Source organism: Hippopotamus amphibius, chromosome 12 (assembly GCF_030028045.1).
Source record: "Hippopotamus amphibius kiboko isolate mHipAmp2 chromosome 12, mHipAmp2.hap2, whole genome shotgun sequence".
NCBI classification, from domain to species: domain Eukaryota; kingdom Metazoa; phylum Chordata; class Mammalia; order Artiodactyla; family Hippopotamidae; genus Hippopotamus; species Hippopotamus amphibius.
The window spans coordinates 78,748,429-78,766,120 of NC_080197.1; the positions used below are offsets into that span (position 1 = coordinate 78,748,429).

Below are 17,692 nucleotides of genomic sequence, written 5' to 3' on the forward strand. Positions count from 1 at the left end.
CCCACCCCCGGCCCCGGCCCGGGAACCCACCCACCCCCCCCGCCCGGGATCTCGGGATTCCCCGCCCCGCAGCCGGGGTTGCGGCCCGGCCCGCAGGTGGTAGCAGCGCGGAGCCGCCCGGAGTCGGCGCGGCCGGAGGTGCAAGCGAGGTGAGTGGGCGACAGGCGGGAGGCCGGCGCCGGGGCCCGGCGGGCGCGGAGGGCTGGCTCTGGCAGGGGCTGGCGACGGTGCGCGGCGCTGCTGCATTCAGCCTCCCGGCCCTCCTCACCTCTCCCGCTGAGCGTCCCCGGGAGGAAGGGCGGCCCGCTTGCTCGGGCCGATGGCGACTGGGGTCCCACTGAGCTTACTGTGTTCGGAGCCGGGGCCGACCTGTTTGCACACTCCCCTGCACCCAGGTGCTCTCACCTCTAGGCAGCCCGGCCTCCACTCCACCCTTTCCCAGGACCCTCCTCCGGGTTCTGGAGACCCCCGCAGCCTAGCCCTGATCTGGATGGGGGTGGGTCCCGGGAGCCGCTCCGGAAGTCTCTGGGCTAGAAAGCGTTGGCAGTGGTAGGAAGAAGCTGGTCAGAGTAGAAGGGAAGATTAAACTTTAGACCAGGAAGATATCTTTTGGGGGTGGGGAGCGAATACTAGTATCTACTGATTGATGGGGGGAGGGAGGGAGGGAGGGAGGCCGGAAGAGATAGGAGGTGGAAGTAAAACTGAGATTTGAAGGTAGAGGAAACCTAGATATAAAGGATGGGAAGGCAGAGTGGAGGGGTTCTGTGGACTCTAAGCAGATGGCAAATGTCAGACGAGTGTGACAGTCATTTTTAGGGATATCGCAGATATCCTTAAAAAGGGACAGACCAAGTTGTTGTATAACAAAGGGAGCCCAACTCGAGGATGGAAGATGCCTTAGAGGACTGGGGCGGGGAGGGTGGGGGGGACTCGAGGGGGGGGGAGTCAAGGAAGGGAGGGAATACGGGGATATGTGTATAAAAACAGATGACTGAACCTGGTGTACCCCCCCAAAAAAAAATTAAAAAAAAAAAAAGGGACAGACCATTCCTCTGTCTCTCAGAGTACGTCGCAGTAGAATTTCATAACTTTACATAATAGTAGAGTATTCCATGGATCTGTTAAAATCGACAAAACACAATTTTTAAAAGGTAAAACTATTTTCCTTAACACTACAAAACTACCTTAGCACGCTGATAATAGCACAGTCAGGAGATGGGGATTATGGTCTTGGTTCTGGAACAGAAACTAAGTAATACAGTAACATGCTTAGAAAGTCAAAATATGAATAAGCACATGCAAGTACTAAAATGTCACTATATAAATAGTTTACAAATTGTGAAAGAAAAATGCATTTTAAAAAATTATATTTATTTATTATTTTTTGGGGGGTACACCAAGTAAAATGCATTTTTTTTAAGCAATACAAGGATAATAGCCCGTGAAATGATGTTACCCCTTAGCGTTACCCTGGGCCTTGAGTAGAGCAGTTTCCCTTTTATCTGGTCTTGTGAACTGGGAGATGATTTATTCAATGGTGTGACAATAGTGTAATGGTACAAGACTCCTTTTTCCTGGTTATCTGGGCTCAGATCCTTTAATTCATAAAGTAGATGATATAAATAATATAAGTGTTCTATGCTAGAATGGATTATGGGATCAGAGTTTTGTCACAATGTCCTATTCCAGCATTCCTGTCCCAACAGTCACTGCAATTGATCTGTGTTTCAGTAGGCAATATGAGACATTTCCACATTTTTGTAGCTTCCCTGCTTGTTTTTGTAGCTCAACATTCTTTTTGGCCACACCGCACAGCTTGCTGGGATCTTAGTTCCCCGACCAGGGTTTGAACCCACACCCTTGGCAGTGAAAGCACAGTGTCCTAAGCACTGGACTGCCAGGGAATTCCCAAAACATTAAGCTTCCAGAGCTTTGACTATGTTGACCTACAGCCAACCTAATCCCACTTACCCCCTTCGAATTTCTTCTCTTTGCTTCAGTTTTAAGTTTTGTCAGTGGAACTCATCTTATTGTCCACGGTCTTTACAAAGGCCCAGGGGGCATGCTCCTGGTTATGTAACAAGGAAGACCCCTCCCTAACAGAACCTCCTTCTCAACCTAACACACCTCTGACCTCCTGCTGCCTCTTGCACTTTCCAGGGTCCATGCTTGTGATTCTCAATGGCGAATGAAAGCACAGATTCATAATGAAAACCAGCCCCCGTCGGCCATTGATTCTCAAGAGACGGAGGCTGCCCCTTCCTGTTCAGAATGCCCCAAGTGACACATCAGAAGAGGAGCCTAAGAGGCCCCCTGCCCAACAAGAGCCTACTCAAGCGCAGGCCTCCAAGGAGGTGGCAGAGTCCAATGCCTGCAAGTTTCCAGCCGGGATCAAGATCATTAACCACCCAACCATGCCCAACACCCAAGTGGTGGCCGTCCCCAAGAATGCCAATATCCAGAGCATCATCACAGCACTGACCGCCAAAGGGAAGGAGAGTGGCAGCAGTGGGCCCAACAAATTCATCCTCATCAGCTGTGGGGAAGCCCCCACTCACCCTCTAGGACCCCAGCCTCAAGGCCAAACCAGCAATGATTCCAAGAGGACAGAAGTGATCACTGAGACCCTGGGACCAAAGTCTGCAACCAGGGACGTGAATCTTCCTAGACCATCTGGAGCCCTTCCCAGGCAGAGATGGGAGAGCTGTGGTATGTGGTCTGTAAGGCAAAAGGGTGAGGAGTCAGCATTCCCTCTCTGGTGGTGAGGACCGCAGTCCACCACGTTGATACTTAGGACACACAGGCATCTGCCTGAAACTGGGGGAAAGTCTTGCCTTTCTTCATCCTGAAACCTTGACCCAGTGCCTTTGGGCACTGTGGAAAGGATCGCAGTGTAATTTAGCATTTCTATAACCTTTATATTGGAAAAGGATTTGTTTATTATTTCTAGTTATCCTTTGCATTGAACATTAAGGAAGCAGGAAGCTTTCTCCATCTTAATAAAGGAGAAAGCATGAGGAGGAAAAGTTGACTTTCTTTGTTGAGGTGCTCAATCCTGCTTTGGTAAGGTTGCCTTGACTGATTTCTGTGGCTCAGATTGAAATGCAGCTTGAACTGTGCTGCTGAATTTCTCCCAGAATCCTAACAGGGCAGAGTACCTGAGGGGCCACAGTTGATTCAGCATGTGCTCCCCTTCCCTAAGGGCAGAGGTCCTGGACAGGTGATCCCTAACCACCAGCTTCCGTGGGCCTGCCAGGCTCAGACTCAGGCAGCTAAGTGGCGTCTCCGGTTGTTCCCCCTGTAGCTGGCGGCGAGGCAGCCGGCTGCACACTAGACAGCAGCTTGACCAACATCCAGTGGCTTGGAAAGATGACTTCTGATGGGCTGGGCTCCTGCAGCATCAAGCAAGAGGTGGAGGAAAAGGAGAATCGTCACCTGGAGCAGAGTCTGGCTAAGGTGAACCGTCCCATCACTCACTAGGGCAGTCAGAGCTGGTGCAGGGAATTTCTAAGAAGGGAAATAGATCAAGTGGCCTGTGGAGCAGAATTTCCAAGTTCTGGTATCAGCAATTTATTTAGTGAGATTCTGCATAATTTACAGCTCCCTTTCTGCCTGGGATCCCCTCCCACCTCCCACCCCCCCGCCCCCCGGCTGTGAAATTTCCTTGAGGGCAGATTCCTCTGGCTCACTCTGTACCCCGTCAGCACTGGGTTTAATACTATGCCCTCACTAGGTACTTAGTAAGTATTCAGGAAATAATGAAGAGGTCTCGGTTTGGAAAGCAACTTGAACTTTAAAGAGGTATCCCAACAGTATGAAAGAAATACAGCATTTTTAGCAAGATTGTCTTGTTAGAAGATGTATTAATAGCAAATAAAATGAGTTAGCTGTGAGTTTAAATGCTTCTCCAGCAATCAAAATTGATTTAACATATTTGTGTGGCCTGGGTTTGTTTTTCTTGGTTGCCCTTTTGAATGTACGCTTTAATCTGTCATTCAACAATTTTTAAAAGGGAAAATTTACGTGGATGTGTACGTAAGTGCAAGTTGAGCTGTTCACTTAGAACTTGTGTACTTTATAAAGTTATAGATCAATTTTTTAAAATGTGGATGATCAGATATTTGCCTAAGACTTAGCCAGATGTGTGCTCTGCTGACATTTGTCTGTCCCACACTCTTGGGAATATTTCTCTTGTACAAATGTTGAAAGGAAATGGGTTTATTCACATCACATCAGGAGTAGGAATCAGACTAAGACCTAGATCCCTTGACCCTCAAGTCTGAAAAATGGGTATAGTTTTAGCACACAATTGATGCTTTAAGAGTCATAGTATGTACCCAAACTTTCCAGAGAGGTTTCAACTGACAAAGACTGGACTTCTGCCTATTATTGGGCAGTATCTTCAAAAAAATGACTGATGACAGAGAAGTGGTTCTATGTTTGGAGACTGGATTAGATCATCTCTAAGAGTCTTCCTAATCCTAAAATTTTATTCTGTGGGATAGTGGTCTCAGACGAGTGTGTTTTCAGTATGATTCTATGGGATAAAGGGTTTCTCTAGGGGACGTTCTTTGGGGTGGGGCAGGGTGGGGGAGGTCTTGTGAACTCTCTGTGTCATTGCCTTTTCTCTTTCCCTTTGGCTTCTCAGAGCCCTCAGGTTGAGGGGCCCCCGGGAGCATCGGCATCCTGGCCGGACTCAGTGTCTGAGCGGCCACCGTACTCTTACATGGCCATGATACAATTCGCCATCAACAGCACGGAGAGGAAGCGCATGACCCTGAAAGACATCTACACTTGGATCGAGGACCACTTCCCCTATTTCAAGCACATTGCCAAGCCAGGCTGGAAGGTACCGTGTCCCGTAACAACCACAGTCAAGGCCGCTCCGGCCCGACAGTTTGTCTACATGGAAGGGCAGTAGTCTGTGTCTGGTGCGGAGGGAGCAATTAAGGGCTAAGGATGCTAGAACCATAAACAATCGTATCTTTTGGATTGTGACTTGATCCTGCTGAATCCAGGCAAAATCATCACTAACAGCCCTGGTAACCACTTCATCTGTCGCTACCCTGAGTTAACAGAGACTCTTCAATGCAGCATGGAGCCCACTTCTGTGCTACACTGAACAGCAGCTGGAGTGTCTACGTAGTTTTGTGAAAAGATATTAATTTAAAAAAAAAATCTGTGAGCCTCACAATCCAAGATTCACTTCCTGTAAAGTCACGTCTCTTCTCCAGAAGGCAGGGATCTGCTCTTCCTCGCGTTCACGGGAACCCTGAGATGCCTGGGAGACGTAGCTCACACGGGACTCAGAGCCACAGCTCACGTGCCCCGACAGATGCTCCGTCCCAGGCCAAGGGGGTTTTGTATTGTTTTCCCCACATAGGACAATCAACCTCACACTCTCACCTCAACGAAATTCCCCAGCATCATGATTTTTTTTTTTTTTTTTTTTTTTGGCCACGCCACGCGGCTTGTGGGCTCTCCGTTCCCCGACCAGGGATTGAACCAGAGCCACGGCAGTGAAAGCACCAAGTCCTAACCACTAGGCCACCAGGGAACTCCCCGGCATCATAATTTCCTCAGTCTCCTCTCTGACGACTGATTCTTGCCCTACCGCCCGCAGCCTCACTCCTCTCTCCCAGACCCTGACAGCTGTCCAGGTCTCTGTTTTATCACCACCTGAGGAACGGCCCCGGTCTCTGTCCCCACTGGACAGACGGGTCAGTGGCTCAGGCTGCTGGCTCTGCTGTGCAGAGCATCACAAGAGCTGCCAATAGGCAAGATTACAAGGGCACAAAGCCTGGGCCTTATTTCCTCAGGGGACCTCGGAGGTTGTGTTTCCAAAGCCAAAATAGCTGATGAGTGGCGTCCTTTACTTTCAGAATTCCATCCGCCACAACCTCTCTCTCCATGACATGTTCGTCCGCGAGACATCTGCCAACGGCAAGGTCTCCTTCTGGACCATTCACCCCAGTGCCAATCGCTACTTGACGCTGGACCAGGTGTTTAAGGTAAACGTTTTGGTTTTGTGCACACAGGGCCAGCGTTGCAGGTCATGAGAGCCATTGAAAAAGGAAACAAGTCCTTCTGGGGGTGAGCTTATCCTATCAGGGCAGAGTTAAAGGCCAGCCAGCCCGTAAGGGATGGCATACTTCTCTGCTAGACCAGACCACGGAGAGGACTCTCTGATCCGAAAAAGGGGACCTCCCAGGGCAGTGTTGCCCTGTGATAAGAACTGCCTGGAACACTTGTTAAAATGCAGCCTCCCGGGCCCCTCTCTTGGGGCTTCTGACTCAGTAGGCCTGGGGGGGGCTCAGAAATATGTATTTTTAGCAAGACTCTCAGGTGATTCTTACAGAGAAAGTCTGGGAAACCTGGTTTTTAAAAATCCCTTCTTTAGGCCAGAGAGCAGAAACGGAGCCCCCAGAATCTCTTTTCAGAAGCGATTGCTTTGGGGTTTTGGAGAGCCCATAAGCCTGCCGCGAGCTGCCCCCATCCTCCCGGGAGGGACCGTTGTTGAGGGTGGCCCTTGGCGTCTGTCAGGAATAGGTCTGCCCAGTCTGGTCAGCTTGACTGCACTGGTGGTAACTCCGTCTCGTTTCTTTCCCATGATGCCTGACCGCCACCAGCCACTGGACCCAGGGTCTCCACAATCGCCCGAGCACTTGGAATCAGTAAGATTCTTTCCCTCTTGCTTGGGTCTCGGCCTTGTTTCCTTTCCACGCTCAGCATGGCTTCGGTGACAGGGACAAGACATTAGCAGGGAAGGGAGGCTGTGGCCTTGTGCCTGCCAGTGCTGAACACAGAGCACCTGAGCTTCCGGGCATCAGGACATGTGCCTGCCACCTCCTTCCGCGCCCATGGGCTCATCAAGGTGCCCCCAGCAGAGCGGCGCATGGCAGGAGGACCTGCCACAGGCTCCCTGCAGGACGGCGACCACAGTGCATGGCACAGGCCTGGCGGGCGGCCGTCTTGCTCTCACTTCCCTACCTGGCTTTTCTCTGCTCCTCATAGAGCTCCATGCTTTGCGTCCCGGGGGTGAGGACACCTGGATGACGTGGTAGGACCACCCGCCGCCGTGTGTCTGTGCTGCCACCTTCCCAGGGCCAGGCGGTCGGTTTGCTCCATGCCCGGTACTGGAGCAGTTGGTGGGGTCGCCTGCCTGGTCCCCCTGCCTTCCTGACCCGGGTCTCTTTCTCTCCCTCTCTGCCCCAAACAGCAGCAGAAACGACCCAACCCTGAGCTCCGTCGGAACATGGCCATCAAGACTGAACTCCCCGTGGGCTCACGTTAGTATTGGGAGGCCTGGTCCTGGGGGCATACCTGTAGAGAGCAGACTCGGGGGTCCCAGCCCAAGGAAGGAGAGCGAAGACCCCAGGGCTGGGAAGGGGCCTGTCCCTGGACTCCGCTCCTGACCCATCCCGGTCCCTCCCAGGGCGGAAGATGAAGCCACTGCTGCCGCGGGTCAGCTCGTACCTGGTGCCCATCCAGTTCCCAGTGAACCAGTCCCTGGTGCTGCAGCCCTCAGTCAAGGTGCCGTTGCCCCTGGCAGCCTCACTCATGAGCTCAGAGCTCGCCCGCCACAGCAAACGAGTCCGCATCGCCCCCAAGGTCAGTGCCTCGGGTTCTTTTTGAGGAGAGACTCCCATCAGTTACAGGTTCTGCCAGGTGTTCCTTGAGAAGGTTATACATGTAGTTGGTAGACAAGGCACCAACACATAGGAAGATGCAGTAGCATTATAAGAGCTAAGAAGGAACTTGTTATACGATGTAAGTGTTGTTGGAAGGCCCACACATGCCTGATGAGTTTATAAGAACCAGATAAGGGAGATTATAACAGATGGGCTGGGACGGTTCGGGAAGAGTTCACAAGGGAAGTAAGCTTTAGAAAGTAGATTTGGGCAGCAAACAGGTGTGGACAGGGCCTTGTAATAGGCGTGCCGTGGAGGTACCCAGTGACAACGATAGAGTGATGGGTCAGTCTAGCTCTCAGTTTCTCAACCTCCCCTCCATACAGCTGACATTTAGGGCTGGATAATTCTTTACTGGGGGTCGGGAGGTGGTGCTGCCCTGTGCACCAAAGGATGTTAGCAGCATCCCTGTTCTCTCCCCACTAGATGCCAGGAGTACCACCTGGTGTGACAATTAAAATGTCTCCAGGTGTTGCCAAATGTCCCCTGGGGGGAGTTGCTCCTGGTTGAGCATCCACGGTCTAGCGCAAGGGGTGTGGATGGTGAGTTAAGACCGTGTTGTGATGTAGAGGAGGATTTGTGAGTAGGAGCTGGCCTGTAACAAGTACAGGAAGGGCCCCTCTGCCCCCTTCGAGGAGATGGAAGCAACAGGGGCTCCGGATAGAGAGACTTGGGATTGCTTTTGTTTTTTGTTTTTCTTTTTGTTTGGTTTTCTGGGATTTTTTGGCCACAGAGTGGGACATGTGGGATCTTAGTTCCCAGATCAGGGATCAAACCCATGCCCTCTACAGTGGAAGTGCAGAGCCTTAACCACTGGACCACTAGGGGAGTCCCTGCTTTTATGTTGGGTTTTTTTTAATTAAAAAAGTATCATCGTAGTATACACAAAAGTATACATATCAGCATAGGGGACTTGCTGGTGGTCCAGTGGTTAAGACTCCACACTCCCAATGCAGGGGGCACGGGTTCAATCCCTGGTCAAGGAGCTAAGATCCCACATGCCACAGAGGGTGGCCTTAAAGAAAAAAAAAGTATACATCCTAACATAGATAATTTTACATAAATGCATTCTTGTGACTAGCATGTATGCTGTTTTTGTTTCAATGCAGTCTTTTTTTTCTCCTTTTCTTCTTTTTGCCTCCCGTTGCCTCACCTCCACCCACATCGCCCCTGCTCCCTGTGAGAAGCCATGTTGACAATTCAGCATGCTTTCTCCCATGACTCGTTCATGCTCTTAGTGTGCTGTGCACACACAGGGCGCCGTAGTCATGCTATACATGCGCAACACCACACACAGCGTTGAAAAGGGGATCGTATTACACACACCTCCTGCCCCGTGGAAGGTCTTCCAAGTCACTTGGCATCGCTCTAATTCATTGTGGTTTTTTGGTTTTGTTTTTAATTTTTGTTTTTAACTTTATTTTTTGGCCATGCCACACGGCATGTGGGATCTTAGTTCCCCGACCAGGGATTGAACCTGTGCCCCCTGCACTGGAAGATGAAGTCTCAACCACTGAACCACTGGGGAAGTCCCTAATTCATTGTTTTTTACTGGCCACATAATATTCCATTTTGTGTGGCTATGCTGTAAATTTTCCAACAATTCCACTTTCACGGGCACATTATGTTTCTAGTTTTTTTTTTTGCCCTGTGACCAACATTGCAATAAATATCTTTGTAAGTATCTTTCTTACTAGTGTTTTTATTTCTGTGGGGTAGACAACCAAACATGAGATTGCTGAGTGGACAGGTATTTTAAATTTTATTAAATATTCCAAGATTGGTTTCCAAAAAAAAATGTGATAATTCACATATCCACCAACAAGACCTACATTTGCCAGCAGTTGGTATCATCAGTCTTTTCAATATTTGCCCCTCTGTGGTGTATGAAGGACATCTTGTTTCATTTTCTCTTCCTTTGCTTATCGGTAAGTCACACCTGCTCACCACATCTGGTCACTTGGAATTTTTCAGTGTGAGATGCTTATTTAGGGACATGGGCCATCTTCCTATAGGGTTTTTTTGAATAATTTGTGAGTTCTTTGTTATTAAAATATTAACCTATCTTTTAAGATATTTTGTACTTCTTTTGTTTGCTTCTCAACTTTGTTTATGGTCTCTCTTGCCACAGTAAGATTTACATTTTTATGTAGTCAAATATGTCTCTCTTCTCTTTTACAGCTTCTGGGTTTCCAGTCTTGGTTAAGAAGGTCACCCCCACCCTCAGATTGTACATGTAGTCTCCTAGATTCTCTTTCAGGATTTGTATGATTTTAATTTTTCTGTTTGTCTTTGTATGTGATATGAAACAGTTTTATTTTCTTTCAGATGGATGCTAATTATGCTAGCACCATAGGAAATGCTCTTTTACCCCCAGAATTGAACTACCACCTTCATCATATAGTCTCAGATTTGAGAGTCTTACGACTTTAAAAAGACAAATAGGATCAGTAACAGCATGTCACTCGTCTTAGTCCTAAACTTGTGTCCCACCTGGTGCCTGGTTGAATCTCCAGGCCTTGCTTTCACCTTATCCTGCTTCCCTTCCAGGTGCTGCTAGCAGACGAGGGGGTCGCCCCTCTGCCCACAGCAGGACCCGTGAAAGAGGAGAAGCTCCTCCTTGGAGAAGGGCTCTCTCCTCTGCTTCCAGTCCAATCCATCAAGGAGGAGGAAGTCCAGCCCGGGGAGGAAACGCCACGCTTAGGGAGACCCATCAAAGTCGAGAGCCCGCCCCTGGAAGAGTGGCCCTCGCCCTGCCCGTCCGTCAAGGAGGAATCATCCCACTCCTGGGAGGATTCGTCCCGCTCCCCCACCCCCAGGCCCAAGAAGTCCTACACTGGGCCCAAGTCCCCTTCCCGCTGTGTCTCTGACCTGCTTGTGATCAAACGCAGGGAGAGGAGGGAGATGAGCCGGTCTCGAAGGAAACAGCACCTCCTGCCCCCCTGTGTGGACGAGCCCGAGCTGCTCTTCTCCGAGGGCCTCGGGGCTTCCCGACAAGCCACGGCAGGGCCCTCCCAGCCTGCCTCCCAGCTTGGCTCCTCCCAGGAGGAGGGGGGCCCTTTCGAGACACCCATTAAGGAGACACTGCCCATCTCCTCCACCCCAAGCAAATCTGCCCTCCCCGTGACCCCTGAGTCCTGGAGGCTCACACCCCCAGCCAAAGTGGGGGGGCTCGATTTCAGCCCCGTACGAACCCCCCAGGGTGCCTTTGGCCCCCTGCCGGACTCCCTGGAGCTGGCGGATCTCAGCACCACCCCGCTGAAAAGTGTCCCCCTCTTTGACTCCCCCCGAGAGCTCCTCAATTCAGAGCCCTTCGACCTTACTGCCGACCCCTTCAGCATCTGTCCCCCCTCAGATGTGGAGGTCCCCAGGCCAGGCTCCCCCGAGCCGCAGGTGGCTGGCCTCTCGGCCAACCGATCTCTGACAGAAGGACTGGTCCTGGACACGATGAATGACAGCCTCAGCAAGATCCTGCTGGACATCAGCTTCCCTGGCCTGGAGGAGGACCCGCTGGGCCCTGACAGCATCAGCTGGGCTCAGTTCATTCCCGAGCTGCGGTAGAGATGGGATCCCTGCCGCTCAAGCTGTCAGCTCTCCAGCTGCTCATGGGGCCAGCCTTCCAAGCCCTCTGCGCCAGGACAGCAGGTGGGGGCCATCTGCTCCTCCAATGCCCCTGGCCTGGCGATGCCAAGGCAGGTGTCAGACTGGAGCTGCTACTGGGCCTTCTGCAAGCATCAAGGTCCTGGTGACCAGTCTCTGTGCCACCCACTCCCCAAGAATCTGATTCCTTACTCCCTACCAGGTGCTGAGGGTGGGAACAGTGAAAACAAGGGTGAGAAGAGATGAGGAGCCCCCCAGACTGTTTGCGTCTGTGCCCAGCAGCCCCCCACCTTCGCTGCTCCATGCAGGGTGGCCCTTGTAAATGGTGTGTATGCTCCAGATTATCCTCTAATTATAAGTGTGAGCCTCTCTCCTCAGGTCATTATCCAGAGACAGCCAGAAGGGAGCTGGGATGACAACAGGGTTCAGTTTGCTTTTGATTCCTGGAGGAGAGAGGCCTGCAGTGCCTGGTTCCCTCCAGGCCCCGCCCTCGAGGGTTCCTCACTGTGGGGGCCCAGGCGAGTGGGTCTGTTTGCCAGGGTCCCTCTTACTGCCCCTCCCTCCCACCTGGCCACGTTTCCAAGTCAGCCTTCCTGCGAGAAGAAATCCTGGTGAAAGGGTCTCTTATTGTGGGTCAAGCGTTGAATTGGGGTGGGGGGATGGAGGCACCTGGAGCAGCGTAGGTGCCCAGATGTGCCCGAGAGATGTTTCTCTGATAAGGTCCCTAATTGTGCCAGAGAGACACGTTAGGAGACCAGCATGCCTGCCTGCCCGCCCGCCTGAGTTGGCACTGCAGCTTTGCAGAGAGCTTCCCTGGGCCCCAGCTCCAGAACACTACTGTCACTACCTGCTCAATAAAGCCCAGGGGCACATGCTGGTCTGTGGCGTGCTGGTGTCTGGTCCCTACGGCATGAGGGGGTGTTGGGAAGGAAAGTGGGTGATGATGAAAATGGTGGTGACCGGGAAGATGAAGGACTTGAAGCCAACACGGAGCCCTGGAAAGAGTGCAAGGGCTGCAGCCCTGTCACCTCCCTCCCCCACCCTGGCACAACCTCCCTAACTCAGCAGTCAGTCGGCAGTTTTCCTGATGCTGGTCTTGGACAGCCGGCCTCTTTTAGTGACCTCTGAACTTGCTGGGTCACTTAGGCCTTCCAGGGCTCCCTGAAGAAAGGCCTACCCAGGGATACCAGTCCCCCAACATTAGGGAAGGATAGGCCCAGTTACAGGTGCCTCAAGACCACCTCTACCCCCAACCCAAGACCTGGGAGCCAGCCAGCCCTGTTTTTCTACCGCACCCCCCGCCCCCAGCCCCACCCACCTTGAAGCGGCTCCTGTTATGAATCCTATCCGCCACCTGCCTCACCTGAAAGGCAGCCAGGGCCCAAGAGACTGGTGAGCCCTCCCAGGGAGAGGTAAGGGCCTCCTCCCTGTGTCTCCACCCAGGAAGCATCACCATAGCAACCCCAGCAGCAAACAATGCTGCCAAGAAGTTCTTCCCTACAAACCTGCCCCTTCTGCAGGAAAGCCCAGAAAAATGGCCAGCAACCTGCAAAGATCACCTAGAGGGCAGAGTGACCCATCCCGTGTCAGAGAACCTTTCCTGAAGGTAGGGGGCAGGGCCACATCTCCAGCTACCTTTCTGCACCCTGCGGGGTGAGGGGCTGTCCCCACCCCCGACCGCCCCTAGGTGGGCCATGCTTTCTCCGGGGCAGCAGAGCTCCTGACCCGTGAATCTTCATCCTATGCCCCCTTGAACATGGCGCTCAGGGCCGAGGAGAGGAGGTGTCTGGTTATGACAGCTCCCAGACCCACCCCTGAGGTGCCCATGTAGACATGACTTAGGGGACTGGGCCCAAGGAACAGGTGAGTTTTTGGAACCAGGAACGTCCTGGGGCAGGTGAGAAGCAGAGGCATTTTGGAGGAGCCTAGTGTCCTGAGCAGCGCAGACAGTCCCAGCTCTGCCGCCCTGGGCAAGTCATTCACCCTCACGTGCCTTGCTTTTTGCATCATTGAGATGGAACAGGAACACTTGCTCACAGGGTGTGAGGGTTAAATGAGATGTGGATAAGTATTTAGCAACATGTCAAGTATATATTTGCCGCTGTTTATTTCATGGCGGGGGTGGGGGGTGTGGGCACCAAAACGGGAAGGAACCCACATCTAGATGCTTCCTACGCTTGCTTGTATCTTAATGAGACGTCAGGGAAAGTCACCAAAGACAGAGAAGCAAAGGATGGGAGGAGCCGGGACCGAAAAGCACTGACCCCATTCCCTGGAGAATGATCTCCCTTCTATACTCTGCTTGGAGTGTAGGGGCATTTTCCCTCACGTTTTCTCAGGCCCGATGTGCCTAGAGAGGAGCCCCAGGATCGGGAGGAGTGAGGAGTGGGAAAGTGTCAGTTGAGGAAAGAGGCTGAGAAACCAAAACCTGATAGACGGACAGAGAGCAATCTGTAAGGATGTGTGCAGACCACACCGAGCAGCCACACGCTCTGAGGGCAAGGCGGGAACAGAAGCAGTTCCCAGCCAGGCCACCCGGTCCTGATGAGAATCAGGTCTGGAGGCTGCCGGCAGCTTGTCCTCTCCAGGGGTGGAGACGCTGAGTGCCCCCAGGCTCCCTTGTCTCTCCCTAGATGGTCCACGCCCGTGAGACTCTCCTGAACCCCTGCACGTGGGCTCAGCGTGAGTTCCTCCTCCCCAGGGAGTCCTCGGAGCTGCCCGGCTTCACCCAGCAAAGCTATCACCAGCTGGCCCTGAAGCTTCCACCCTGCACAGAAGCGAAGGCCAAGGTGCGTCAGCGACTGGCCTGCCCTTGGAAGGATGCGGCCCAGCACACCTGGGGCTTCCACACGTGGCTGGACGTGGGGCGTCTGCCAGCCACCTTCCCCTCCAGGCCCGACAGGCCCTACGACAGCAACGTCTGGCGCTGGCTGACAGACTCCAGGGCCCGCCGCTGCCCCCCGGCAGAACCCCCCGTGCCCCCTCCCTCCTGGATGGGTCAAAACAGCTTTTTGGCCTTCATCTCCTGTACTCCTATCTTCTTGGACACAAAGAGGAAGAACCAGGTGATTCTCAGGACAGTGAAGGAACTAAGAGAGGTGGAGAAGCTCAAGCTGAGGAGCGAAGTCAGGGCACCCCCACTTGATACCAACGGCAACATCCTGACCCTGAAGAACCTCAAGAAGTAAGAGGAGTTCCCTCCTCAAGGAGCCCGCCCAACCCTTTTTCCGATTCCTCTTTCTGACATCTTACCTTCCGTCCTCTGGTCACCTGAAAACTCAGCTCTGTCCAAACGTAGCTGGAGGGAGGGGGTGGAGGCCAGGGAACATGGCCATGGGAGGGGCTTGATTACTTACCAAAAATGTAGGCGACACAGCTGTGTATTCATACGTAATGCCTGCCAGCCCCCAGGGATACAGAGAAATGTCACTCAGTCCCTGCCCTCAAGGAGCTTCCCAAAGGCAGGTACCGACACATGTGCGTGGAAAGACAGCTCTCAACACCGGCCCACGCATGCCAAGTGCCCAAAGCGTGAGACAGACAGCGGGTGTTGTGAGGGCATCGATTATTAATAGAAAGAGCCGAGAGCTGGAGGCAGAAGCTTGGATTAAACTCCAGACTGTGTCACTTTGGCAAATTGCTTAGTTCTTCCAGACTCAGTTCCGCGGTTGATGCGGGGAGAGGGGTGAATGCTGTGCCTGCCTCACTGAGTGAAGATAAGCAGGCGAATGCATGCATGAAATCATGGTACCAAAAACAGAAGTTTTTACAGAAATTCAGAAGAGGGAGGAGTGGGTGTTGTCTGGAGCGCCCTCCTAGGAAGGCTTCGTGAGGAAATGGGATGGAGGCTGGAAGGGGAGGAAGGCTTCAGCAGGGTGGAGAGGAGGGTTGGCTGGTGTGAGCAGAGGGGGCGTGTGGAGGGGCTCTCCCTCCCTGCCCATCACGGGCATGCACGGGGGGGGGGGTCTGCACTCCACTGCCATCTAGGCGCTGGGCGTGGGTGGCAGGAAAAAGCGAGAGGAATACGAAGAAATGCCTCCAACTCCAAGCCCAAGGCCATTGACAGAAGCCCCAAGGGGCTGGCACGGGAGGCTGCGGAGGTGTTTAATCTTTAAAAGAAAAAGCCAACAGTTGGTGATTTTGAGACATTACTAGGACCTCGGCTTCTCTCTGCCGTCCTCGCAACGCAGACCACGGACGGCTGCTCTGTCTAACACTGGACACACAGACGTGGAGAAGAGAGATCGCTGCTCAAAAACCTCACGGCCAAACAGTTCTAATCACTTTACTATAGTACTTAATCCTCCCACTACTCCCTGAATAGAAGCTAGTGTTACCAACCCCCTTTCACAGGTGGGGCGTCTGAAACACACAGAGGGCAAGTATCTTGCCCACGTTTGCACAGTCACTAAGGGCAGAGCTGGGATTTGAACCCAGGGAGCACAGCTCCGCAGCTGCACTCCTAATCACCATGCTCCACCTCCCCTCCTGCCTGACTGTGGAGTCAGACAAGTTCACAGCCACCTCCAAAATAACGTTCTATAAAGGCAGCAGGAGAGAAATACAGTATCATCCACGAAACCTTGGCACCGTGCTCGGCGCACAGGAAATGTATGTACGTGGTGGCAGAAGCAGCCTGGCCCTGGGAGTCAAACAGACCTGGACCAGGTTCAACCATTACAAACCTGCGACACGACCTCAATGTTCTTAAATTCCTTGAGCCTCACCTCCCCCAGGTGTGTATTGGAGACGTACCTGGTACCATGTGAGGTTGCCTGGAGACTAAAAGGCATAGTGCCTGGCACAGAGAAGGGGCTCAACGAATTGTCTCCGTGCGAGGAGGGTCCCGCTCTGCTGCTGTAGCCCCAACCCCGGAACAGGAATGGAGTGAGGCTCAGACAAGGTTCTGCTGCTCCCAGAGGAGGCGGCATTGGAGCTGGACCTTGAAAGGCATGTGAAGTTCACCAGGTGGGAGCAAGAGAGAGTGAGAGGGGAAGCCCACCCACTCCTGCCGCCCCTTCGGAGCAGCTCTGGAGGGACTTAAAATAAACCCTGTCTAGGTCAGTGAGACAGCATGTTCTGAGCAAACTAACCAGACGGGGTTTCAAGACGCTCTCAATCTTCCCAGTGAAGCAGGACATTTACACGCAAACCCCCGCCGCTCTCCACTCGTGGTACGTTAGAATCACCCGGGGCCGCTTTAAAAAAATGTTGAGGTTTGAGCCCCACCCAGGAGAGTCTAACTTGCTTGGACTGGCCGGGGCGGGGTGGGAGCAGCGCGGGGTGTTGCCGTGCCGGGCACTGGTGTTTCTGAAAAGCTCCCGGGGTGATTCTAACACGCAGTCAGGCCTGCAAGCCTCTGATGTAAACCAAAGTCAGCAAACATGGGGGGTGAGGGGTGGGATACCTGCTGAGCTGGGATTTGCCGCTATTCAACTCTGATCTGTAAAAAGTGGACTTCCCAGTGTTGAGCTGAATGCTGCAGGTCTGCAGAAGAGGGAGCCAAGAGAGCAGCGTCGGAGGGCAGGAGGGCAGAGCCGGGAGGGCTCCTGGACTGCGCTGCTGGAGGAGGTGGGGCTTGCCATTCAGCGAGAACCGTTACACACCACGTGTCCAAAGGGTGAAAGACTGACCAACCAAATAACATGATCTCACCAGCCCAACTCCACAATGCACATGCAGGGTGCAGGCCATCGGGCATAGGCCAGTATCCAGGCGGGGAGAGAGGTGGAAGGGGTCCCCACAGCCTGATGGCTGACAGCTGGCAGAAAGCAGCATCTCCTCCCGCCCACCCCACCCCCTACCCCCTCCACTTCACCCGGGTCTCTCCTTTGACTTCTGTCCTCTCCACACCCCTTCCCCCAACAGGTACCGGCACATCTCAGCTGGTGGAAGGTGTGAGCCTGGGGGCCTCCAGCTCATGCCCAACCCACTTCCCAATGATTTTGCCAGGAGCTGGCCCTGCCCAAACCCGCTGCCTCATTACCAGGAGAAGGCGGTCAAGCTGGCCTTGCTGCCCAGTGCACCTCTGAGCCAGGACCTGGTGAGGAGCTACCAAACCCTGCTAGCAGACCGGGTGGCCTTTCCCCTCCACTATCTCTCCAGGGCCCATCCTGGCAAAACCTTAACGAGAAAGAGAAGACTGGGACACATCTAGAAGAGCCTCCAGATGGGTGGGGACTGCAGGGGGCACACGGGCCCCCAGGCTGCAGTGTTCTCAACCAATATACCCTCAGCAAGAAGCCTTGGGTGGCTGAAGGACTTGGGCTTCTGCAGAACAGAGCCTCCACACCATCTCCCCACCTTCACCTGTATCTCAGGCTCCTGGAGACTACTGAAATTCTAATTTGTTCTGTCTTCCTTGGAGGACCCCCTCACGGCAGGTGGGAGGACTGGGGAGT

At 53.1% G+C, this 17,692-nt stretch overlaps 2 protein-coding genes across 4 annotated transcripts; both read left to right on the forward strand.

Moving 5' to 3' along the window:
• The first annotated feature begins 5 nt into the window (after window positions 1–5).
• FOXM1 (forkhead box M1) lies at window positions 6–12,165 on the forward strand. 3 transcript variants are annotated; one of them, XM_057702887.1, is made up of 9 exons: window positions 6–149; window positions 2,161–2,709; window positions 3,305–3,456; window positions 4,649–4,849; window positions 5,883–6,011; window positions 6,630–6,674; window positions 7,220–7,289; window positions 7,436–7,611; window positions 10,242–12,165. In XM_057702887.1, the coding sequence occupies exons 2-9, from the start codon at window positions 2,208–2,210 to the stop codon at window positions 11,250–11,252; spliced, it is 2,286 nt and encodes a 761-aa protein (XP_057558870.1). In that variant the 5' UTR covers window positions 6–149; window positions 2,161–2,207; the 3' UTR covers window positions 11,253–12,165. The 3 variants fall into 3 exon arrangements, with proteins under 3 accessions (XP_057558870.1, XP_057558871.1, XP_057558872.1); XM_057702888.1 differs by having other exon boundaries at window positions 9,873–10,280; XM_057702889.1 differs by lacking the exon at window positions 10,242–12,165 and adding an exon at window positions 8,879–9,422.
• A 660-nt stretch (window positions 12,166–12,825) lies between these two features.
• On the forward strand, window positions 12,826–17,448 carry TEX52 (testis expressed 52). The gene is made up of 3 exons (XM_057704148.1): window positions 12,826–12,897; window positions 13,925–14,475; window positions 17,160–17,448. The coding sequence occupies exons 1-3, from the start codon at window positions 12,826–12,828 to the stop codon at window positions 17,446–17,448; spliced, it is 912 nt and encodes a 303-aa protein (XP_057560131.1).
• The last annotated feature ends 244 nt before the right edge of the window (window positions 17,449–17,692 follow it).

What these genes read in the sequence shown, in the direction of transcription:
- FOXM1 (XM_057702887.1), top strand. Translation starts at nt 2,208, where the DNA reads ATGAAAACCAGCCCCCGTCGGCCATTGATTCTCAAGAGACGGAGGCTG. An exon ending in CGCTGGACCAGGTGTTTAAG is followed by an intron (nt 6,012 to 6,629) that starts GTAAACGTTTTG and finishes GACCGCCACCAG; the next exon opens with CCACTGGACCCAGGGTCTCC. An exon ending in GAGTCCGCATCGCCCCCAAG is followed by an intron (nt 7,612 to 10,241) that starts GTCAGTGCCTCG and finishes CTTCCCTTCCAG; the next exon opens with GTGCTGCTAGCAGACGAGGG.
- TEX52 (XM_057704148.1), top strand. Translation starts at nt 12,826, where the DNA reads ATGGCCAGCAACCTGCAAAGATCACCTAGAGGGCAGAGTGACCCATCC. An exon ending in TCAGAGAACCTTTCCTGAAG is followed by an intron (nt 12,898 to 13,924) that starts GTAGGGGGCAGG and finishes GTCTCTCCCTAG; the next exon opens with ATGGTCCACGCCCGTGAGAC. An exon ending in ACCCTGAAGAACCTCAAGAA is followed by an intron (nt 14,476 to 17,159) that starts GTAAGAGGAGTT and finishes TTCCCCCAACAG; the next exon opens with GTACCGGCACATCTCAGCTG.